At 46.8% G+C, this 24,971-nt stretch overlaps 1 protein-coding gene across 3 annotated transcripts; it reads left to right on the top strand.

Moving 5' to 3' along the window:
- Positions 1 to 4,298: 4,298 nt before the first annotated feature.
- KIF2C (kinesin family member 2C) lies at positions 4,299 to 21,976 on the top strand. Of its 3 annotated transcripts, XM_074334613.2 has the most exons (21): positions 4,299 to 4,500; positions 5,361 to 5,455; positions 8,159 to 8,260; positions 8,426 to 8,474; positions 10,675 to 10,797; positions 11,861 to 11,983; positions 12,534 to 12,634; positions 13,258 to 13,353; positions 13,827 to 13,881; positions 13,968 to 14,130; positions 15,342 to 15,432; positions 15,698 to 15,761; positions 15,840 to 15,931; positions 16,744 to 16,886; positions 17,678 to 17,882; positions 17,964 to 18,074; positions 18,868 to 18,935; positions 19,266 to 19,371; positions 19,464 to 19,577; positions 21,064 to 21,187; positions 21,317 to 21,976. In XM_074334613.2, exons 1-21 carry the CDS (start codon positions 4,437 to 4,439, stop codon positions 21,394 to 21,396), a joined length of 2,169 nt encoding a protein of 722 aa, XP_074190714.2. In that variant the 5' UTR covers positions 4,299 to 4,436; the 3' UTR covers positions 21,397 to 21,976. The 3 variants fall into 3 exon arrangements, with proteins under 3 accessions (XP_074190714.2, XP_074190715.2, XP_074190717.1); XM_074334614.2 differs by lacking the exon at positions 11,861 to 11,983; XM_074334616.2 differs by lacking the exons at positions 4,299 to 4,500; positions 5,361 to 5,455 and adding an exon at positions 7,895 to 7,996 and having other exon boundaries at positions 21,317 to 21,436.
- Positions 21,977 to 24,971: the final 2,995 nt, after the last annotated feature.

Raw genomic sequence — 24,971 nt, forward strand, 5'->3', positions numbered from 1 at the left:
ACAAGAGAAAAACAGACAGAAATTCATTAACATATCTATACCTCCTGTGTACATGGGACAAACTCAAGGATGCGTAACTCAGAAGGTGGCTAAAACTGGGGCTTATATAGCATCTTCAACAAAGAACGATAAATTTGTAGAGAAATGTTAGAACAAAGGAAAATGGTTTTAGGCTTCCAAGAACTGGGAACTGGGTAGGTGAATATATGAGGGGAGACTAATGGAGTGCAGTTTGTTTGCAGATTCTCTGGCGCTATCTCTGGCGGATAAGAGTATATAGTCCTTTCCAGTAAAGGAAAATTTACATTCTGCCTTTAGACAGAAAGGGGAAGAGTAGAGAGAGCTTTTCCTATGTTTGCTGCTAATTGCCTTCAACTCAAATTAATTCTTATGGCAAAGAGGCATATGTTGGGGTGACATATTCTGGTTTCCTTCATTATTTTTTTCTGAACTAACTGAAAGTTGCAAATATCAAGACTCATTAGTTCTAAGTATTGCAGCATGCATCTCCCAAGAATAAGAACATTCTCCCACATAATCACAGTATCATTATTATACTTAAATGAATTGGAAATAACTCCCTAAAATCTTTCACATCTAGTCCACATTCAAATTTCCTCAATTACTCCCAAGATTTTAAAACCATGATCCAATCACGATTCATGCTTTTCATTTGGTTGTTTGTATTCTTTTTTAATCCAGAACAGTCTTTCTACTTTTTTTGTTCCTTGAGAGGGACTTTGTGGAGACCAGGCCAGATGTTTTGTAAAACATCCTGCATCCTAAATTTGCCTGATTATTCATCATGGTGTTGGTGTTGTTCAATGTGTTCCTCCATCCCTTGTATTTGTTAGACACAGGAAGTCAAGTCTAGAGGCTGCACTGGATTTAGGTTATACATTTTTGGCATTATTATCTCCTGAATGATTCTGTGCACTTCATATTGTATCCTGTCAGGAGACACTTAATGTCAGGTTGCCCCACTACTAGTGATGCTAAGTTTGATCACTTGGTTACAGTGGGACTGCCACATTTTTCCACATACAGGTATGCTTTCCCCTTACAAATTATTAATGCAAATAATCTGTGGAGCAATTCTCTTGCACCATGCATCATCCTCTATTCAGTAACCTTTCACCTAGCATCCAATGAGTCATTTTTTCATGGGAACTTCAGTATAGTTCCACTGAATTTTTTAATTTTAGTGGCTGTATTTTAAAATGTTTTTCTAGTTTTTTTTCCAAATACATCTGATCTTTTTTTAGATATCACTCTATCTTTTCACAATTATGTATTTTTTGATACTTGCTATCCTTTTGATATTAAGCGTACCAATTGTGTAGACTCTGATTGTTTGAGGAGGAGAGGACATTTTTTTTCTCTATCATGGTGATATGTCTACAGCAATATGTTGGAGTCCCTGGCATATGTAAATGTCCCTAATCAATGGCTTTGTGTTTGCTAAGGTTTAGGGAGTTCGTTTATTCTCAGACCATGGGCCTCTCCAGGGTCAACTCCCCTTGCTGCTCTGATTTCTCCCTTTATTTTTAGCACAACGGAATTCTCGACTTTGGGAACTTTGTTTCCTGTGGGCTTTACTATTTTTTGAACCACTCAATATTAATTTCTTGACTTCAGATTCCTGTAACAGGAAGCTTTTTGAATCAGAAACAAGTTAGGAGGGCTGGAGATTTATCACCCATGCATGGCCAGGAGAAATTCACTGGGTCTTCTCAAGGATGAGGAACTGGAAATAAGGCACCCACGTGCCCCAAGGGTTCCACATTGGCCTTGAGAAGCAGCAAGGAACTACCTGGACTCACACAAGGAAAAAGGAAAAAAGGTGGGGATGAGTCTGAATTTACATCACTCTCCTAAATCAGGAAGTACAGAAACTAAGACAATGAATACCCATGATTCATGTAACAAATAATTATTTCTATATTGTTGAAGTACCCCTCTTCAATCACATTACTCTTTCTGCCAGGGGCAACTGCTCTCCTGAATCTTAGTGTTTATTTATTCCCAAGCATCTTTATTCTTTTATTACACAGGTATGTACCCCTAAACAATATGCCACATCTCTCTAGTCTGGCTCTCATCCTCAATACTTCACCAAAACTGCTCAAGGTCACCAATGACTTAGGTGCTAGCAAATTTAAATATTTCTATCTCCTCATCTTAGCTGCCCTCTCTGCAGCTCTCCAGTTGCTTTCTCCTTCACTATTTCCAAGGCTTCTACGCCCTGGTTTTCCTTATCCCTTCAAACCACCCTAATCTCATCTCCTTGTTCCTCCTCCTCTGCCCTGCCTCAAAATGTTGGCATGCCCCATGGCTCAGTTAAGGTTCCTCTTATCTCCATCTATACTCTCTCTCTAGGATATCTCCTTCAGTTCTAATTCTAAATACATCTACATTAAATGACTGCCAAACCCTCTATCTCTGGCTGATCTTTCCCTGAGCTCCTAGCTTGTATATCCAACTACTCACTTGATAACCTCCACACTAAAATCTTGTGAACATCTAACTTAACGTGACCAAAATGAAACCCTTGACCTATACCCCAACAACCTGTTTCCTTCACAACCCCACTCCCCTATTTCAGGAAATGGTCCATTGTCCACCCCATGTCTCTAAGCCAGAAACCAGGAGTCATCTATGATTACCCCTTCTCCTTCACCCCCACATCAAACCTATCAACCTAAATAAAGAAGTCAACTGAAGCAGGCTTGGATTACCAGAAATTGAGTTTATTCGGGAATAGCAGAAGAATTGCAATTCAGAAACACATACTATAGCAAGCGACAGGCTAGTCTATTGAGGGTTTGGGACAGGCTGTATGTATGGGCAAGGAGCACAGAGGGAAATTCAGCCCGAGTCCAAGAAGTAATTTTACTGGCTAAAGGATGAGAAAAGATTCTTAGTGGATGTTCATTGACCAGCAGATAAGTCTCTGTCTTCTGTAAATTGGGCATTTATGGAAAATCAGTCTCTCGTTCTTAAATTCCATTCTTCTGAGGGCACATGTGTGAGATTGTCCATTTTATATCCTCCAGTTTTATTTTAGATTGAAATCCTTTCACACACCCATAAGCAAGACGCATTCACTCCACTTCCCAGAGAAGGTACACCTTCAGTCCATTCTCTTAGCTACATTTCCACTGTAACTACCCCAGGCTAAGATGGCATAATCTCTTGCCTGCTAAATTGTCTCATTTCCAGTCTTTTCGCTTTCAAACCAATTCTCCACACAGCAGCAAGCTTGATATACATAAAATCAAATGTAACTCAGCTCTTGTCACTGCTCTGCTTAAACTTCTTTAATGACTTCTCATTAGAATAAAAGCCAAAATTATTACCTATAAGCTACAAGATGCTAAATGATCTCACTCGTCTCCCCTTCACCTACTGCCTTCCAGCCACACTAGCTTCTTTCATTTCTTCCAGACAAAATTCTTTCCTGCCTCAGAGCCTTTGCACACACCATTTTCACATCTTAGTCTGGAAGGCTCTTCATCTCTTTCTTGCCCCCCATTTTGATATGTCCTGTTCCTCCTAATTCTCTACACTCCGGTTAAACATCACTTCAAAGATTTCTTTCTTGGCCACTTTATCTAAAGTAGGTTCCTCCATTATTCTCTATCCCAGCTTTCAGTTTCCCTCGGAGTAGTTACCTCAGTTCTACTTGTTATTTACTTCTTTTTGTCCCCTATTCATATTAGAAATGTTAGGTCAAGGAGGGCAAGAACTGCTATCTCCAGCACCTAGCACCATGGCCTAGCACGTGACAAACATAACAGATCTAGTGAATCTGTGTCTTCCAGGCACGTTAAAAATAGTCCCTCCCTGGTCCCTAAATAAATAAAAAGGTTAAATAAATAAAAAAGCGAAAACAAAAACAACATAGTCCCTCCTTTAAACTTCGCAACATCTCCGAGAGAAAGGAAACACGCTCCCCATTGTGCAAACAAGGAAACCCAGAGTATCTAATTTGTCCGCGGTCACCGAGCTACTGAGTCCAGATTCGAACCGATGTCTGCAGGACCCCAGAGCCCTCACGCAAACACCATACTGAAGTTTCTTGGTTTGGGGGCACACACCAGTACAGAGGAGTTTTGGTATCGCGTCGGGACCGAGAACACTCCGGTCCCGCGGGCTGGAGAAGTTCCCAGCAGACCCCGCGCTCGGAGTCGCCGCCAGCCGAGTGGGCGGTCCCCGGCGCCGGAAGACTGACAGCCGACTACGTGTCCCAAAAGGCTTCGCGGGACGACGCTAACTGGTGGAAGTACGGCCGGCCACCGCGTGATGACGTTTCAGAAACGCTAGCGCGCGGGATTTAAATTGCGGCGGTTTACTCGGCGTTAAGACCGTAGGATTAGCAGAGTTGTAGCTTCTTTCCGTTTTGAGTTTTTCACCGGTGCATCTGCGGACGGCTCATGGACTCGTCGCTTCAGGCCCGCTTGTTTCCTGGTCTCGCCATCAACATTCAACGCAGTAATGGTGAGGGGCGGGGTCGTGAGGCCAGGGGAACCCGTGGGCTGTGTGGCGACTGAAATTGCTGCCCCTCTCCGAACGTCAGAACCCTAAGACACTTTGGGGGATTTCCCCCACACTCCAGGTCTGGGTCTCTGCTGTGGCAATCGGTCTTCCCTATGCAAGGCCAGGGGTCTGCACTGGCGGTGGGTCCCTTCTCTGTCCTCCGGGAGTAGGCGGGGCTCCTCCACGTCATGGACCTTCCGGGGAAGTTACGGTTGCTAAATTCGCATAACCCCCAAAAAGTTCTCCCTTGAAACTGCCCTGCTCTTGTAGGAACCTCGGCTTCCTGGCCCCTCTACTCTCATATAAATATTGCGCACCTGCAGTATTTTAGGCACCGGGATTCAGAGTAATGGAACAGACCAGATCCCTGCTCTTCAGAAGCTTACAATGTCTCTTTTATGGTTAATAGCCACCGCAGCTCTCTCAGGTCTAATACCTGTGTCATGAGGAGAATGGTCAGACATAACCGTAAAGAGTGAAGTAGGGAAAGCCCAGGGCGCTATAGCCTCAGTGCTGCGTTGAAGGACAGTTCACTTGAAGACTAGAGTGACTCCCCTTCCCAAATATACCTTCACCCCACTGTAGACTCTCTTTTGAGTGGGGCTGAATTCTTGTCCCCTGCAACTCAGTTTTAAGACTTGTTCCCTGCCTACCTCACTATGGGATGTCCGAAGAGTGAAGTACCCGGAGGTTGTTTATCTCCTAATGTTAAAAAGAAAAAAAAAAGGCAGCTGTCCATTTTTCAGGTCAACTCCACCTTGAGAGTATGTGGGATCCTAAAAGTGAAAAAGAAGGGTAATTCTGGACTTTTCATGCTATAGGCTTAATTCACAGTGCCTGTGTAAGGACTGTGAATTTGGACAAAGCCTGTGTTTCGGTGGAATGGACAGAAGGAGGTGCCACAAAGGGCAAAGAGGTAGGTTCTATGAGTATGCCTCCACCACATGTAACACCTTCCTCCCTAAAAGATCTGTGTGAAAATGGAACTTGTGAGAACCTTGTTTTTGATGCTGTGTTCTTCTCCCTAATCTTAAACTCAGTCCTCTTTGGATGCATTGGGATTTTATTTAGTCAGGCCTGTTCTACATTGAAGTAATCAACAGTTTCTGGTGTGTTTGTAGAAAGCAAACTGCACAGAATCCTAAAACTTTGCTCATCCATACGAGCTTCTGAGTGTGTATGATACTTGTTTGGGGAACAAAATTGATAACCTCGTTGAGAAGACAAAAGTATGTTTATGAAATGCTAAATAACAAAGCAACTTGTGATGAATGGCACAGATAAACAGCAGCTCAGAGGTAGAACTCACTGGGGATGAGCTGGCTTGTGGGGCTGGGGCAGGAAGGTTTAGCAGATGACCCTCATGGGGACTAATGAAGAAGTTGGCTCCAGGCAGCAGGAGACTCAGGGTGCTGGGTCTTCATCTCCCGCACTAAGGTGTTTCAGATTTTATTCTGCAGGCAGTCGGGGACCTTGGAAGGATTTTCAGAAGAGGAGAGATGAGAGAAATGACTACGACATTTATGTTTTAAAGGCATTGTGATGTGGTGAAGAGGTCACCGGTCTAGGAGTATGAAAATCTGGATTCTAGTCTGGCTCTGCCACTTCTTTATATGTTCCTCAGGCATATTTCTGTCCCTCTCAGAAATTTAGTTTGCTCATCTATAAAATGAGGATGATAATATCCATCTCATTGGGTTGTTGTGAGGATTTATTCAACAAATCCTTTTGTACTGGTTCCAAAATGCCAGACAGTGTGTTTGGTTCTGGGGATACAGGAGTGAGTAAGACCTGGTGTGGGGACAGAGCCCCAAAGAGCAGTTTCCAGGCTCTCGGCCTCACATAGAAAGGTGCTGGCTCAGGTAGTGAATGGCCATCAACTGTGATTGGATGGCCATCAGCTGTGGCTAGTTGGCCGTAAGCTGTAACCAGTGAGCCATTGGCCACTAATATAACTGCTGTGGCTACGCTAGCAGAAAATGGGGGCTAGCAAGAAGATGGTGGCTGAGCTAGCAAGCCGGATTGCAGATAGCACGGCGGATTGCAGCTAGCGAGGGGAGTCGATCAGTTGGCAGAAAAGCGGACAGCAGGTTGCACGTCGTGTGAATCCAGCCTCCAGTGAGACTATAGTGATGTGACTCCCCTACCTATGGCTCCGTGGGTGTTCCTTTTTGGCCTCACCATATCCTGCGTGGGGAGCGGGAGCTGAGACCCCACAGGCTGCCCTGCGTGATACCTGGACCCTCTTTCGTGGAGCTTAATGAGATAACACATGTAAAAGGCTTGCTTAGCATGGTGAGTTATGATAGGTATGCAGATATTTAGATGGTATACTTGAGAAATGAAAGGATTGAGTACATTATCTGCCCTTGAATCAAGAGGTTCCTAAAATTTCTTTCAACCAGCTGTTAGCAGTTCCTTGTGATTTGTTTTTGTTTTGTTTTGTTGTTTACAAATACAGTTCTTATTGGGTCTCACTCCAGCTGAGACATTACCTGTGGAATAAGGTCCAAACTTCTTAGTGGGGTATTCAAAGCCTTTTTAAGATCTGATCCCAATCTACCTTTTTCTGTGTACCACACACATCATATCCTGTGCCGGGGCAAATGGGGCAGGTCCCCACTCTGACCATGCCTAGTACCTTGCTGCCTTCACACTTTCTTGTTCCTTCTCCCTGGGATGTTCACTCTGAATCATCAATGTGAGAATCAGTTAATGTCAGAACTGATTGCATGTGACTTCTGATTAGCCCTTTGTGCATGTGACTTCTCTGCCCCATTAGAATGTGAGCTCATTGAAGGCAAGAGCGATAGATTTCTTAATTTATCTTTTAATACCTTCTTCTGCCTTATTTAAGTCTAATAAATGTTTGCATAAGCCAGTTAATAAACATAAATATAAGTAGAAGGTAAAGCTCTTACCCTGGTGAGAGCTCTCATCATTGCTTTAGTTCTGTCACATTTCAAAATACAAATAACCAAGTTGATGCTATTTTGGTGTGTTTGAACCTGCTGTGAAGTGTGCTGATAAAGTTTGAGTTGTTCTTAGAGGGTTTCAGGACTCTGGTGATGTAAACCCAGAATTGTGACCTCATTGCAGGCATGAGCAAGACACTATGACTGCGGAAGAAGTTTCTGGGCCCATTAGAAAATGTAGGTAGACTTAGGGTAAGGTAGCAGCTCTCGGAAACTTGTCCCTGCTTATAAGATCCTGAAGGGCCGTCCATTTTGACTATCACCAGTTAGAACTTGATTCCTCTTCCGTGTCAGCCAGCAAAGTGTTCGGGGTGCTGTTCCCAGCAGGACCCCACTGCCCAGCAGAACAGTTGGGAAGGCAAGTGGCCTAGACCTACTGAGGACTACTTGACTGTTTGCCTGCCTGTCTTCCTCCTCACCTCGTTCTCATCACTGACATCTACCATCAGCTTGGAAATCAGAAATCAATATCCATCTAGATGGTAAACCATGACTAAGGAATAAGTATTTGCTTATAGCTGTTAGTACTTAAGTGGAGCTTAAAATTGGTAAAGTCTGAATCTAGGGGTAGCCTTGGTTGCAGAGATGCAATTAGATTGATCAAGCTATGTTGTTTCACTGAAACTTTTGCTTGCTCCTTGCAGATTGATTTTGATGATGTGGCGGCAATAAACCCAGAACTTTTACAGCCTCTTCCCTTACACCCGAAGGACAATCTGCCCCTGCAGGAGAATGTAACGGTTCAGGTTGGTGCCTTCATCTGGCTGCATCCAGTGCTCCGGAGGATTCACTTGGCTTGTTGGCTCTTTGCTGGGTTGATTTCTGGGACTGCTTAGGACTTCAGCACAGCACATGGTTCCCTTGAGAATCGATAAGAGCCATATATTGTGGTGGTTTGTTTTGTTTTTCAGAAACAAAAACGCCGATCAGTCAACTCCAAAATTCCCGCTCCAAAGGAAGGTAAATGGCTTTCTACTGGCTTATTGTCTTGGGGTTGTGCCAGCAATGGTGTTCCCGGGGCTCATTGCTCCAATATAGCAGGTGGCTTCTCTGTGGGTTGAGTCCCGCTTTGTCTTCCAAGTGTCTTTCTCAGTGAGGAAGCATCCCACCTACAAGAAGGAGGAAATGGGAGTATTGGTACAAAGATTCAGTTATGTAAGATAAATAGGTTCTGGAGATGAATGTACAGCATAAGGCCTATGATTAATAATACTGCATTGTGTACTTAAAATTTTACTGAGTGTAAATTTTGAGTTGTTCTTAGAGGGTTTCAGGACTCTGGTGATGTAAACCAGATATTATTTTAGTGCTCTTACCACAAAAGGAAAAAAAAAAAGCATAAAAAGGGAGCGGGCAGAAACTTTTGGGGTGATGGGTAATTTTATAGCATTGATTGTAATAATGGTTTCATGGGTGTATACTTATCTCTAAATCTATCAAATTGTATACATTAAATATCTACAGCTTTTTGTATGTCAATCATACCTCAAAGCAGTTAACAAAAAAAAAAAGAATCCAGCCCTCCAACCTACAGTTCTTAGGCCAACCTCTCAGGGACCTGATGCATTTGGGAAATTTGCTGACTGGTCTAGAAGTTTTTGCTGTAGAATCCAGAGCAGTCATCAGCCATTGGCATGCTTGTTTTCTTTCCTTGAGAACAATGTTCCTAGGAGTGAAGTGGTGAGTAGGCTATGAGAAAAGCTAGGTCTGGGCTGTTTAGAAGTATAGTCGGGGGTGGGATGGACATCTGGGGGTGGGATGGCATGGGTGGGATTTGAGCAGTGCCTCAAAGTCTAGGAGACTTGGGCTTTCTCAGCAGTAGTCAGCATAAACCTACTTTGACTACAATAGTCTGTGACCATAGGGTGTGGCTGTAGGCACAAACTGCCCAAGAAATCCAGCTTATTGTTCAGAGCCAACTAGACCTGCATGGCCTATCCCAGTCCAGAGGTTATCACTGTCCTAACATGATCCAGGCACCTCAGGGGCCAAGATAACTACTTGGCCGGAGCCTCAGGTTCCTGGGGGCCCAGGGGGAGAGGTGGTGCAGTTGCGAGCTTGGGTTGGACACGAGTGGTGTGGTGCTGACCCTCGCGCTGGCAGTACCGTCTGGGCCTATAGGAGAGATGGGAGTGGCAGCAGTCTCACTCCACATGCATGAACCCAAAAGATAATTGCCACAGCTCCTTTTAATGGAAAAAAATCTTAATAAAGGTGCGTGCTATTAAACAGTAGCAATGAAACACAAAATTACCAGTCTTTTGGGAAATAGGAAATTGTAATAATTTATGCTCTTACGAAAGACATGGATTATACAGAGCCATCAAATCAGCCTAAATGTAGGAGACTTATAATTTCAGTATAAGTTGATCTTTGCCTATATGATACCTAGTTTTCTATTTCCAAATTTGTGACTTCTTTCATTTTATAGGTTAATTGTTTCTCTCTTACGGAGGGAAACTATATAGATTGATAGAAATTGACAAGCATTCAAATATAACTCAATTGTTTCTCTCAGTTAAGCATTCTTTTAAGATTCCAGAAAATCAATGTAGTTGATCCCATGGGTTTCTGATGATGTGGGCCAGGCTTGGCTTTGGAAAGCATCCTGGAGCAGTGGGAAAAGCCCCGACTGTGGAATCTGACAGTCCTGGGTTTGCATCCTGGCTCTGACACTTACAATTGAGTGATATTGGGCAAGCTGCTTAATTTATCTGAGCCTTAACGTCACCTTCCACGAGATGAGAGTACTGATATTTACCTTCTAATGTTGTTTTGAGATATGAGAAGGTTGTTTGTAGAATGGTAGGTGCTGCTGCTAAGATTAATAATGCTTTTTTTCCGGGATTAGGTCTGCCTCTCCAAAAATGATTTCAGATTGGCTGTGGGTCCCTCCATTTACTCAAGACAGATGCTCTTGTGGGAGATATACCTGTCCTCAGGAGCGCTCAGATTTGCAGAATGTGAACAAATTCATTTTGGGGTCACTAGTACTTAGCCTTTCTAGTTTTTCCTTTCCTCGTGCGGAAGGAATGGGAAGTTGGTGGGCTCCTTTCCTGGTGGTCAGGACCCATCTCACCGGCATAGAATCTTGGAGGGTTGCCCCCATCGGCCCTCCTGATCATGCTGCCCTGATTGGCTGCTGCCCCCGGTTCTCCAGGTCTCCGAAGCCGCTCCACTCGCATGTCCACTGTCCCAGAGGTTCGCATCACCACTCAGGAGAATGATATGGAGGTGGAGCTGCCTGCGCCTGCAAATTCCCGCAAGCAGTTTTCAGTTCCCAGTGAGTAATGGATCTGTTCTCCCTGTTTGAGGCCCTGGAGCAGCAGCTCACACCTGTTGCCCTGAACCTGTTGGTAATGTCCTAATTCCTGTACTCCCCTGGCTTCAGTACTGTCCTCCCGCTGCCCCAGTGCTCCCTTATCTGGAAATTAATCTCATTTTACTTTTTTAACGTTATTGAAACATAATGTACAGTATATACAGAAAAGTAAACATATCATTGAGTAAACATATCACAAACTGAACACACTCATGTAACCAACACCTAGATCACACAGAGCATTACCAGCACCCAAAAGTCCCCCTTAGGCTCCCTTCCAGTTCCTAAGCCCCCAAGGGTACCTATAATCCTGATTTCTGAAAGCATAAATTAGCTTTTACTCTTTTTGGACTTTATATATATGGAATTTTTAAAATATCTTTAATTGTCAGCTTTTATTAGGTACATAAAGTAGATGCAAATTTTATAAGATACACAATCATTACATCGTACGTATATCAAATTCAGCTCTAATAAAATGAAGGGAAACAAGAGTCACGACCAAGTATGGGAGGTAAAGAGTCATGGGTTGTACCTTTCTGGGTTGAATCAGTGTGGTTAGTTGTTGCTCAGGTTCCCATTATTCCTGGCTTTTCTGTCTTTGCTCCCGTTAAGGTTCCAAGGCACAGCTGGTCCCCCTAGGTTCCAAGGCTTTTGAGAAATCAGAAAGGCCTAGCTTTTCTCCCAAATGAGTAGAAAGGGCTGGCGAAGAACCCACACTTGGGTCAAGTCTAAAGAGTTCAGGCCTTTAAAGGCTTTTCCCTTCGTGTGTGGAGCCCACACTGAGCTACTCAGCACCCTTGTAAGGTTTTTTTTGTCCCCAGGAGCCTGCCCCTGCAGGGATCCTGGTCAAGTTCAGGCTGTGGGCTGAGGTGAAGAGAAAAGCCCAAGCTCTGCTCATGCTGTAGGAGCCTACGCCCTTGCTGAGCTGGGGGTCAGCAGCCCTCCTCTTGGCCCATTTAGGGCTCAGCTGAGCACAGCTGCAGTATGCCTGCCTGCTCCCCTGACTCTTGTTCCCCCACAGCTGGTCCCCCTAGGCCCTCCTGCCCTGCAGTAGCTGAAATACCATTGGCGATAGTCAGCGCAGAAGTGGAAGAACAAGTCCATTCCATCCGAGGCAGCTCTTCTGCAAACCCTGGGAATTCAGGTAGACACTCTGAGCTGTCTGCTGCCCTGTTCCCTGTGTAGGAAATATAGTTACATCCTGTCTCAAACCCGGCCTGCCTTGGCACCTGTGTTCAAACTGTGTTTGTCACATGAGGGCAGGTTTCCCTATGGCCATGGAAACAATCTTTCATAAGAGGTGACCCTGTCACCAGAAGCTGGCAGGAGCCTTCTAATGTAATTGAGGTGTCGTCACAGCCATAGTCTTGGCTGATACCTGAAGAACAGTCCAGAATGACCATCAAGACAAAGCAGGGATGGTTTCACCTCTTCTGGTTGTTGAGAAAATGCCACAGAAGTGTGGAGAGAGCTTGGTTAGACCTGGAGTGCTCACGTTAGCTAATCTTTACTTTGTGGGTTTGGCCATCCCAAGAATCACATGTACTGCTGCTTCTCCTTGCATATGGTGATTTAAGAGCAAGGGTCTAGAGAAGGCCTAGTCCTAGGAACAGTCCAGGACTCAGTACAACAGCCAGGGAAGATCAGGCTGGCTGGCCTAGACAGGTAAAAGCATGGTTTTTTCCCCCCTCTAGTTCGGAGGAAATCATGTATTGTGAAGGAAATGGAAAAAATGAAGAGCAAGCGAGAAGAGAAGCGGGCCCAGAACTCTGAAATGAGAGTAAAGCGAGCTCAGGTACCTTTCTTGGGCAAGGGTTTTTGCACAGGTACCTTTAACTTCAACATTAACGGCAACATGGATATGGTTGGACCCCAGCGTTACTAAGACTCCAATTCTGGTATCCAAGAAGCTTAAGTGGTGTCTCCTCAGGATTCTGAGAACAAATAAGTCAGGTGTTTTTCTGAAGGCCCTCAGAGGAGGACGACTTCGTGCTGATGTCCAGGGGGCGTGCTTATCCCATAGGGCCTTGGCCAGCAAGGCTGCCGGGCCCTTGCCTGCTTCCCCCACCTAGTTGTGTGTATGTGGCGGACGTGCTGCAATGGAGTGCCACTTTGGAGCATTTCCCCTTAGTTGGATTAATTGCCCCGGGGAATCCCAGCCTTCTGATCTCCTAAGATGTGGGACAGTGGCCCTCGCCCTTGTTCCTAGGGTGGTTTGGAGCATGCCTAGGGCCCCCACCAATCTCTATTCCCAGGGCCTTGTTCCTGAGTTCTCAGCCTAGAGCCAGGGTGAGATTGTGTGGGGCTTAGTCAACTCGGATGGGCCATGTACGCATAGTTGTTGCTTCTGCTTAGCACTGAGGCCTGAAAGCACTTACCTCTAAGCAGTCATTTCCATTTTGCTCTTGTCCCAAACAGGAGTATGACAACACCTTTCCAAACTGGGAATTTGCCCGGATGATAAAAGAATTTCGGGCTACTTTGGATTGTCATCCTCTTACTCTGACTGATCCTGTAAGTCAAGCCAAAGGGCTTCTCCCTCTCCTTCCTGAGTAGGTGTACAATTAAGAGACAGAACACTTGTCTTGAAGGGTGTAAGAGCATTCAGGAATCGTCACTCACCCTTGGGGGTTTTTTAAATATCCTGTGGTGGGCTGGAGCTAGTGAGGCCTGGATGGGAGAGTCTGATTTTAATCAACTGCCTTCCACCCCGATCCTCCCGTTTCCATAGGGTAGCCAGATTCTTATTAATAATCATGAAAGTGGGCTGAAATTTCCTGTAGGCAGTGAGAAAACTGGGAAGAAAATTCAGAGCTACCCTCTCGTGCTCAAGAGTAACTAATGGGGGAGGCAGGGTCCTAGTGTTAGATCTTGTCTCCTGACTGGGCCAGATATGGGATTAGGAGGGGCGGGGGTTCTGGTTAAACTTTCCTTTAATACTGTCCTAACCTTTTGTTGGTTTGTTGTCTTCTCTCATCCCCTTGAAGACTGAAGAGCACAGGATATGTGTTTGTGTTAGGAAACGCCCGCTGAATAAACAAGGTAAACTCCATTCAGTCAAAAAGAGGCTTTGGACTGAGTGTTCCCGTGTCTAGGGAGCATCCCCTGAAAATGCTTTCCTTCTGCAGAATTGACCAAGAAAGAAATTGATGTCATTTCCATTCCTAGCAAGTGTCTCCTCTTTGTACATGAGCCCAAGTTAAAAGTGGACTTAACAAAGTATCTGGAGAACCAGGCATTCTGCTTTGACTTTGCATTTGATGAAATGGCTTCAAATGAAGTTGTCTATAGGTTAGTCTCTTGCCTCTTTTTTCCCTCCTTCCTCTCCCCACCCTGCTCCCCTTTTGTCTTTTCGATGCAAGACATTGTGGTAACACTGCTCACAGACATGCTGAACTCTGAAGCCTTTCCTGGCCTCCTCTCCAGTTTTCTTTGGATCAGCTATCACATAGAGGGGGCTCTGGCTCCTGGTTCCAGGAAGGTCCCGTTTCGGCTGCCATGTGCCATTTTGCAGCTTCAGTGCCCCATCCTTTAATGGATCAGAAGTGAGGTACCGTGTTTCCCCGAAAATAAAACCAGGTCTCACATTAATTTTTGCTCCAAAAGACGCATTAGGGCTTATGTTCAGGGGACGTCATCCTGAAAAATCATGCTAGTGCTTATTTTCTGGTTAGGTCATATATTCCGGGAAATACGGTATAATCCATTGCACTGGGCTGGGCTGCACAGGCTCTAGGGGTTCTTCCAAGGTCTTAAGAAGCCACCCCATTACCCACTAGACTGTGCTTAACAGACTCAGCAAATTCTAGGACTGCTCTGTCCAATATAGTGCCCACTAGCTTCATGTGGCAGTTTAAATGGAAGTTAAAATACAATTAAAAATTCAGTTCTTCAGTCACACCAGCCACATTCCAAGTGCTCAGTAGCCACATGTGGCTGAGAAGTGGCTACTCTTGAACAGCACAGATATAGAACATTTCCATCATCACAGAAAGTTCTATTGGACAACATTACACCAGAAGTTGACAAACTCCTGGGCCAAATTTAGCTCAGAATTCCTTTTTATGTGGCTTTCAGACTAAGAATTGTTTTATATTTAGAAAAGTGTGACAAATCTATGTGGACCACAAAGCCTAAAATACTTTAGGCTCCTGCTGTAGAGGGGTTCCTCTGATCTTTGTAGTGTATCTTATGCTAGAAGTTGGCTGCTAAGCTCAGGCTTTCCTTTTGTGTCTCCAGAGTGAGAGGACGGGCTGGTGGCTCAGAGTGTGGGCCAGCAGCGTGCTCTTGGCAGGCCAATCCAGCCCTCTCCAGTCGGGTAGGGAAAATTTCAGATTTGTAAGGGGCTGGGATCAGGTGGGACCACTTTGCAGCAGAGGCGTGCTGGTGCTTGGAAGGAGGCATTAAGGCCCAGGAGTCCTGCAGCGGAAGGGCGCAGCAGGACCGTGTGCCACGGCGCACATTTTGGGGAGAGAGAAACACTTCCCTGTCCTTTCTCCTAGATTCACAGCAAGGCCACTGGTACACACAATTTTTCAAGGCGGAAAAGCAACCTGTTTTGCATATGGCCAGACGGGAAGTGGCAAGACACATGTGAGTATTCGGGCATGGCAGGGAGCGAGCCTGCCCTTAGTGCAACACTAGGTCCCTGAAAATGAAGGCAGTGAGTTTCTTGCAGAAAGTCCCCTCAGTGTAGATGCCCCATCACCAGATACGCTTGCTGTGTCATGTGCAGGGAGAGGCCTTACCAGATCCAGCCTCCTGGCTTTGGTGTGGCCCACTGTGGTGATGGAGCCAGTAGTGCTCTAGCCTCGGCCAAGGGCCCTTTACCAAGGTCTTCTATCACTTCCGTTTGCAGACTATGGGCGGTGACCTCTCTGGGAAAGCCCAGAATGCATCCAAAGGAATCTACGCGATGGCCTGTGAGTATTGTGTTCTGCCACAGTGGGGTCGGGCACAGAAAGGCAGGTTGCTTCCTTAATCCAGGCTCTCGCCTACAGCCCGCGATGTCTTCCTCCTGAAGAATCAGCCCCGCTACCGGAACATGGGTCTGGAAGTCTATGTGACATTCTTCGAGATTTACAACGGGAAGGTAGTTGGCAGGGAGTCCATTCATGCTGTCGGGGCCCCTGAACTTTCTAAAACCTTGAGGTTGGCTAGACATTGTAGAAGCCAAACAACCTGTGGGCTGTGAAGCCTTTGGGCCACTCTGCCCTGACATGTGGGTGGGTAGGGGGTCATCTGATGGTGGGATGGAACCCCAGCTCAACCAGTATGGCAGGAATCCTCAGGGCTCCCTCTCAGAGGTGAGGTTCTCATTGCGTGTGCCCTGTGCTCCCTCGACCCACCTCCTTCATGACTTTCTCTTCTGATTGCACACATTCATTCTCATGTTCATATCGATCGTCCCTTCCTTCCCCTGTGTGTGTATAAATATATATATGTGGTATATAATACACACATACGTACACACACCTATACTTCTCTATACTCTGTTTTTGCAGAATTGCTTTCCTCAGGGCAGGATCTAAATAATAATGCCTAATGTTGATTAGTAATATGACATTATGTGCTATGCACTATTCTAAGCCCTTGTTTCAATCCATTTATTCATCACAACAACCCGACAAGGAAGTATTACTGTCACTATTCTGCAGATGAGAACTAAGCCTAGAGTGGTTAAGTACTTGCCCAGGCTCACACAGCTAGTAAAGCAGCAAGCATTGCATCAAGCTGAGGCAGCCCGGTTCAGAACCCGCGTGCACTGCCGTGCTGGCCTGTCCAGCCCCGCCCCGCCGTTTCTGCTGCCAGCCCTTGTCTAAGCTGGGTCAGGCCCTGAAGGAGGGAGGAGTCGGGGGTGCCCGGCACCTGACGGCCTTGGCCTTGTTTCCCTTCCTGGCACAGCTGTTCGACCTGCTCAACAAGAAGGCCAAGCTGCGCGTGCTGGAGGACGGCAGGCAGCAGGTGCAGGTGGTGGGGCTGCAGGAACACCTGGTGAGCTGCGCGGACGACGTCATCAAGATGATCGACGTAGGCAGTGCCTGCAGGTCAGAGTGCTGGCAGGGGCCGGGGCCGCCTTCACATGCCCAGGTCAGGGGACAGACTGGCTGCAAGTCCATTGTGTGTGCTCAGCGTGGTCAGGGCTGTGAAGGCCTCTGCGCTAAGGGTCTCAATGGGGCAGATGACCCAGGCCCATCAGGAGCAAGTCAAAGTGTCTTAAGTCTAAGCACAGCAGGCTTTATTCCCAGACTCTTAGCCCGAAGGCAGGCTTCCTGACTTCTCTGCGTCTCTCTTTGCTGTTCCTCCTCTCTGTGGTGGGACCCAGGAGCTCTGCGTCTGTTCTAGGCTGGAGGTGATGAGGTATCAGCCCGTCACTTGAAGTAGGGAGGCGCCCTTCCTCCAGGGCCCTCCCTAGGCGTGGTGCCATGGAGTGCTGGGCAGCTAGTGGAGGCCCAGGGAGCAAGCTGCCCTCTGCAGTGCCATCAAGTTCTGTCAAGTTCATGACAACCCCTCGTTCCCTGGGTCCCCTGCAACTGAGGCAATTCACCTTTCCCCATGTCTTGATGGGCCCCCAAGTCTGGCCAAGTCCCTAGCACAGAATCCAGTACTTTGACTGCCAGGAAAACTTACTAGGTCCAGAGCTGGAGGGAGAGCTGCTGCCGAGGGAGGACAGAACAGAAGTCTGGGACAAAAAGACACAGGACTTTTAGAGTCCTGACGTGTGTCCCTCTCTTCCCAGAAAACTCATTGCTGCGGACTGGGGTGGCTTAGACTGGGGTGCCATGGTGGCTGGTGACTTCAGAAACTCATAGCCTTCCTTTGCCCTCCTTTGCCACAGGACCTCTGGGCAGACATTTGCCAACTCCACCTCTTCCCGCTCCCACGCCTGCTTCCAGATTCTTCTTCGAACCAAAGGGAGACTGCATGGCAAGTTCTCTTTGGTGGATCTGGCAGGGAATGAGCGAGGTGCGGACACTTCCAGTGCTGACCGGCAGACCCGCATGGAGGGGGCAGAAATCAACAAAAGTCTCCTGGCTCTGAAGGTATCAGACAAGCCCATGGAGGGAGGAAGTGGGCAGCGTGGGAGGAAGGCAGGGACCTCACGTGCACCTGCTGCCCCACAGGAGTGCATCAGGGCCCTAGGACAGAACAAGGCTCACACCCCGTTCCGCGAGAGCAAGCTGACACAGGTGCTACGGGACTCCTTTATCGGGGAGAACTCAAGGACCTGCATGGTGAGTGGGGGATGCTTAGTCCTATCCTGGGCAGGAGGCCTGGTGCCCTTGGTTGTCTGGGTTTCTAGGCTCTAACTTGTCTGGGCCTCACCCCCTGCCTTTCAGCACCAGGCTCACCTTTGCCTACCCAAGAGGGGAGGAAAGGATGTACTCCCTTTACTGTATGTCCATGCAGCTCTGGGTTTGGGGGGGTCGTTCCTTCCTTAACTGGTGGAAAGGAGGCGCCAGAATTCAGAAGGCCCTTTGGGGAAGCAGAAGAGGGAAGTCCTAGCTTCTGTAGCGTTCCTCAGGTTCCTTGGCTCCCACCCTAGGAGATAGGAAAGGGCTGTCATCTTGAGTGGCTTTTGCTCCCTTCTTTATCCACAAGCCCTTCTAGCTAGGGTCTGCCTCCTTTCCCTCCAGGGAATATCCTCTCCCCTGCCTCCTGGGGAAGATGGGGAGTTCTGACTAAGCTCTACATACACCCTTTTCCCTGAGGCATTATCCCTGAGCCTGGGCAAGCTGAGGGTCTAGCAGTAGCCACAGAGCCTTAAGGTGTGACCTTGGAGGGAGGAATGGGTCAATAAAGAGATAAAGAAGCAGGGGGTAATCAGATGCGCCTTTAAAAGCAGGGAACCAATTTTTAAGGCATCTTAATTTGCAGTGCCCATGGAGCAAGTTGCCTGGCACAGAGTGGGGGCTTAATGAGCTCTTCCCCCCAATACCATGTGGGTATCAATGTCTTGGAGAGACTCCTCCTGGCAGCCTGTCCCCACGATCCTCCACCTTTAACCACCCATTCCCTCTTTTGCAGATTGCCATGATCTCACCGGGCATAAGCTCCTGTGAATATACCTTAAACACACTAAGATATGCAGACAGGTACCACCCTATGGCCAGGTGGGGTGCGGAGGAGGGTGTGGGAGCAGGGAAAGGAAGGGCAGTGATGAGAGGGGCGGAGGCTGTGGGGCCTCAGCCCTGCTGTCTACTCTTCTGCGCTTCCGGGAATCTGAGGCTTGGCGCTTCAAACATGATGCTACAAGGTCTGTCCTAATCCCCTTGAGGCCGTGGTGGAGAGTCAGTGTACACGAGGGGCTTCGAGGCCAAAGGCAAAGCTGCTACCCCATCCCCTTGAAGCCTCAAACCTCGCAGTCTAAGGGGTGCAGTACTCTTGTGAGTGCCATGGGATCTGAGACCTTCTTGTTTCCTCAGGGTCAAGGAGCTGAGCCCCCACAGTGGGCCCAGTGGGGAGCGGCTAACTCAGATGGAAACAGAAGAGATGGAAGCCAGCTCTAGTGGAGCCCTGATTGCAGGCGATGTAAGGGGTAGGGTGGGCTCAGGCAGGACAGAAACATGGCCTGCTGAGGGAACTGGGCCATATCATTGTGTCACTCCTTTTGGCCCCCTTAGTTCTCTGAGGAAGAGGAGGAACTGTCTTCTCAGATGTCCAGCTTTAATGAAGCCATGACTCAGATCAGAGAGTTGGAAGAGAGGGCCATGGAAGAGCTCAAGGAGATCATACAGGTGGGGAGCTGGCGCGGCCCAGGGGGGCACTGGATACCCACTTAGCTCAGGCCCTCAGCTGTGCTCAGCACCATTCCTTGAACATGACCTGGGCTTTGCTCCCATAGGTCTTCGGGTTGGCATGATAAGAGGCAGCTCTATACACTAGCTTTCCTTAATTCTCTACCTATTCATCCAGCTATTCTTTTCCGGCGGCTAATTACCACACCCCCTTCTTCAGCCTGGCACACACAGGCTTTCCTCCATCCTCCTAGCCTGAGCTGGTCTCTCTCCTCCATGCTCCCGATTGAGGGTTTTGGAGGGTCATTTATATGCAGGAACCTTGCCTTGTTATTCAGTGAATGTTTGGTGAGTACTTCCTATATGCCAGCTCCTATGCCAAGACCAAGGACAAAAACATGAAATATGGATAGTAGGCCCTAAAGTAAAAATCCTAATTTTCTATTTACAAGCCAATTTCCTTTGAAACTCATTTAGCCTCACTGGGCCTCAGTTTCTTCATCCATAAAATGGGAAAGCCAGGATGCTTTTGTCTGAGGATTAGGTGATACGCTATTCAAACCCTCAGCAGCACCCAGCCTATGGGCAGCATTTAGTAAATGGTAGATGCTAGCACTGCCACCAGCCCTACTACGGAAGAACAGGTTGGGGCGGAGGGAGGCCCGAAAGTTCGTCCTAACAATAAGGTCCTCAGTGCAAAGCAGAAAGGAAGAGCATGGGGCGCTTAGAACTGAGGAGGGAATGCTCCCTCCCTGAAATGCTCAGGGGTACGGGGGTACAGATGTTTAAAAGGACATGGCACTTTCAGGAAGAATGAGTTTAGTCGGAGTAAAAGGTGTGAGCAGATGATGGAGGGAGATTAAGGCCGTGGCCAGGTCAGCAGGGACCTGATGCTGAAGGGCCTTAGGGTTCATCCCAGAGGCCTGGGCTTCATTATGAGGACAGTGGATGCCTTTGAGGAGAGTTCAGCGGAGCGGTGCCGGGGTCACATCAGAGCTTTGGGCATCACTGTGACCATAGTGTGGAGCCTGGTTTGCACACGAAGGCAGTGCGTGAGTAGAGGCAGTTAGGAGTAAAGAGCAGTTAGGAGATGGTTAGAAAGAGTTCAAGAGAGATGTTGGTGTTCAGACTGAGTGTGGCAATGGCCGTGGGATTGGAGTGAGGGCATGAGGTTCAAGAACCACTTGAAGGGGGGAGTTGGTAGGATTTGGGGACAAACAAGATGAAAGAAAGGTGTTGTCAGATTTGGGGCATTAGGACAGATGACATTCATTTGATGTAGAGACAGACAAGTTTGGGGTAAGGCAGAGGATGAATTCAACTAGGGACGTCTGCAGGAGAGGCTCAGGAGGCAGGGTGTGGCCAGGCCTGGAGGGGAGCGCTTCCTGCGTGGCAGCAGTATTGCAGGTGGTAGGGCCCCAGGAACGATTTGCTAAATTGGTTTAGTCACTGTTGAACTGACAAGGCCCTCTCTGTGTCATTACAGCAAGGGCCAGGCTGGCTTGAGCTCTCTGAGATGACGGAGCAGCCGGACTATGACCTGGAGACCTTTGTGAACAAGGCAGAGGCCGGCCTGGCCCAGCAAGCCAAGCATTTCTCTGCTCTGCAAGGTGGGTACAGCTGCACAGGGTGCAGCTGGACGGCGGTGCCTGTGCAGGTGGTGGCAGCTGCCCTGAGGGTTGGTGTCTCCAAGACCCCCACTAACCCCGAGTGCACCACCTCCCTCGCCTTCCTTCCAGATATCATCAAGGCCTTGCGCCTGGCCATGCAGCTGGAAGAGCAGGCCAGCAAACAACTCAGCCACAAGAAACGGCCCTAGTGACAACTACAAATAAAGATGTTTGGTTTCACCCCCAGCCTTTTCACCACCTCATCCCTCCCCAGTGAACTCTGGGCACCTGGTGGGTCTAGTTAGGGCCTCAGCGGGGACAGGGTCTCAGCAGGGAAAGACCAGGTATGGATGCACTGGGGCCAGGAAAGCAGGGCAAGGGGGTCAGAGTGACATGAGACACTCCTTTTCCTCAATTGTAGCCCTGAGGGGAGCAAGCAAGGATGGGAGGAGGGAGCTCTTGGTTACCCTGTGTGTTGCCCTTCTCTCCGAGTGCGGAAGGCTCGCTGGCAGCTTTCCCTTGGTTGGCATTCTGCCCATGTGGACTGGCTGCTGGTGGAGAGGGTGCTGGGGTTGTCCTGCTCTAGGGAGAGGGAGGAGCCTTTAGTCCACTCCCTGCTGGCTCTGGCCTGCCTTCCATACCCTTGGTCTGGGCACTGATATCTTGTATTTTAAAAGACATTTCTGGAACCTCTTCCTTCCCTGCTATTTTTATGAAGCCCAAGAGGATCCGTGCTGTTTTGTGTTTTATGTTTATACGTTGTCTAATAATAAAGAAAGAGGAAACAAATCAGCATTTTAGTGGTGTGTGGAAAGGTCCTGGGATGTGTCTGAGCCTTCTGGAACTGAAGACACAACTGCAGCTCTGTGGTGCTGATTCTGTATTCCACCCAGGAGACCAAATCCACGCCTGCAGTTAAGTGACGTGCTGAAGACTCCAGTCTCTGTCTTGTTCAGTGATGCTTACTAGGTCCCAGGCCCTCTCCTGGGGACAGGAGGTATAAGAAGAAAGGAGATAGTGCTCTGTTAGTCTGCTCGAGGCAGCTTAAAAGATTCTGTGGGAACACTGACACGAAAGCACTCGGCTTGCTAGGCAGAAAAGGATCTGATGGGCAGCTCCAGTTCTGTCTTCAGAAATGAATAGAAGTTTGCCAAGTAGACTGAGGGACCGAGCATAGCGCATGGGCAGTTTGGGACCTGGAAGACTCCAGCCAGATTCAGTGTCACGGAGCATGAATGATCTAAACGATAATGTACCACTAAAAGGTTTTTGGCCTAGGAGCCACATAATCAAATGCGTGTTTTAGGGGCGGCCGGTTAGCTCAGTTGGTTAGAATGCAGGACTCTTAACAACAAGGTTGCCGGTTCGATCCCCACATGGGCCACTGTGAGCTGCGCCCTCCACAACTAGATTGAAACAACTATGTGACTTGGAGCTGATGGGTCCTGGAAAAACACAAATAACAGTTAAAAAAAAAAATTGTGTGTGTGTGTGTGTTTTAGAAAGGCCTTAGTCAGGGAGATGGGTGGGGTTGAAGAGACCAGGTTCTGGCCCTCTAAGCCTTGGTTACTTCATTTGTAAAGTAGAACATTCTCTAATTCATGGAGAGAGAATACATGAATTTGAGGTACCATTAAATAACCAAATACAGGACCTAGATTCAGAAATTTAGCTGAATCAGATGTTTGACAAACAGCACTGGCTCTGAGGCCTTAAAATCTTCCAGATACCTAACTTTTCCCCTCATCTGTAAAATGAGGCCACCAATACCCACGTCACAGAACTGAAAAGATGAAATGAAAGAATGCCACCACCCCAGGCCTGAGCACCTCACCTAGAATACCATGAGTCCCTAACGGGTCTCCTGCTTGAATTCTTGACTCCCAGTGACCCATTCTCCCCAACCAGCCAGAGGAATCTCTATAAGTTATTCCCTGCTTGGAACCCTTTAATAACATCCCTTTGCACAAAAGGTAAATTCTGAATGCCCTACCATGGCCTGTTAGGCCCTGCCTACTCAGCTCCTCCCTACCGGCCTAGTGGGAATGTAATTTGGACAGAATATTTTTGAGGCTAATAACCCAGCTGTAGAAGCCAGACTAGGATGGGATCCCTGACTGCCGAACCTGAAGTGAGTTGTTTAACCTCTGTACTGTCTGTATCTGTGAAACGGGAGTAATACTGGTATAGAGTTTTTATGAAGATTGAGTAAATATACACAGAGCGGTAAGTACAGTGTGTCCCATTTAGTAAGTGCTATATAAGCACATAAGGACAAAGATTTTTGCTGTATTTAATAACTACCACAATGTCTAGAATATAGGGTAAGCACACAATATATATATTTTTAATGAATGAATAAACTGCATCCTACCACTCACTGTTCTCCAACCATACTGGCCTCTATTTCTTGACTATTTGAGGGCTTTTTTTAAATTAAAAAAAAAAGATATAATTCACATACTATAAAATTCACACTTTTAAAGTACACAATCTAGTGGGTTTTAGTACACTTGTTTATTGGGCAACCATCGCCACTAATTTCAGAATATTTTCATCCCCCAAGAAGAAACCCCATACCCATCAGCAGTTACTCCCATGCTCCTTTCCCCCCAGGCCTATGAAACCACTAATCTACGTTTCTTTCTCTATGGATTTGCCTATTCTGGACGATTCATATAAATGCAATCATACAGAATGTGGTCCTTTATATCTGGCTTCTTTCACTTAGGATGTGTTTTAAAGGATCATGTTATAGCATGTGTCAATGCTTCATTCCTTTTTATGGCCACATAATATTCCGTTGTATGGATAGACCACATTTTATCAGTTGATGAACATTTCGGTTGTTCCCACTTTTTGGCATTATGGATAAACCATTCAGCCTATGAACATTCAGGTGCAAGTTTTTGTCTGAGCATGTTTTCAGTTCTCTTGGATATATCCAAGTCCTTTGCCCATTTTTAAGTTGAATGTCTTGATTTTTAAGAACCCTATATTCGGAGCACTGGACCCTTATCAAATATATGATTTGCAAATATTTTCCCTCACTCTGTGGGTTGTCTTTCACTATCTTGATAGTGTCCTTCGAAACACAAATGCTTTTTATGACGAAGTTCAACTTACCTTTTTTCTATTGCTTGTGCCTTTAGTGTCAGATCTAAGAATCCATTGCCAAATCCAAAGTTGGAAAAATTTACTCTTATATTTTCTTCTAAGAGTTTTATATTTAGGTCCTTGATCCATTTTAGTTAATTTTTGTAGGTGATGTGAATTAGGGGTCTGAATTCATTTTTTTGCATGTGGATATCCAGTTTTTCCAGCACCATTTGTTGAAAGGACTATTCTTTCCCCCATTAAATTGTCTTGGCACCCTTGTTGAAAATCAATTGACCATAGATGTATGGGCTAGTTTCTGGACTTTAGATGCTGTTCCATTGATCTATATGTCTGTCTTTATGCCAGTACTACACTGTTTGGTTACTATAATTTGTAATAAATTTTGAAATCAGAAAGTGTGACTCCTCCAGCTTTGTCCTTTTTCAATACTGTTGAGGCTATTCAGGGCCCCATGCAATTCCATATGAATTTAAGGATAAGCTTTTCCATTTCTGCAAAAAATGGCTGACGGGATTTTGATAGGGATTGTATTGAATCTGTAGATCACGTTGGGTAGTATTGCCATCTTAACGATATTAAATCTTCTAATGCCTGAACACAAAATGTCTTTCCATTTTTTAGTTCATCTTTAATTTCAACAATATAATTTTCAGTGTACAAGTCT

The sequence above is a fragment of the Rhinolophus sinicus genome, chromosome 14, assembly GCF_057876585.1.
Source record: "Rhinolophus sinicus isolate RSI-liver-muscle chromosome 14, RSI-T2T, whole genome shotgun sequence".
NCBI lineage: Eukaryota > Metazoa > Chordata > Mammalia > Chiroptera > Rhinolophidae > Rhinolophus > Rhinolophus sinicus.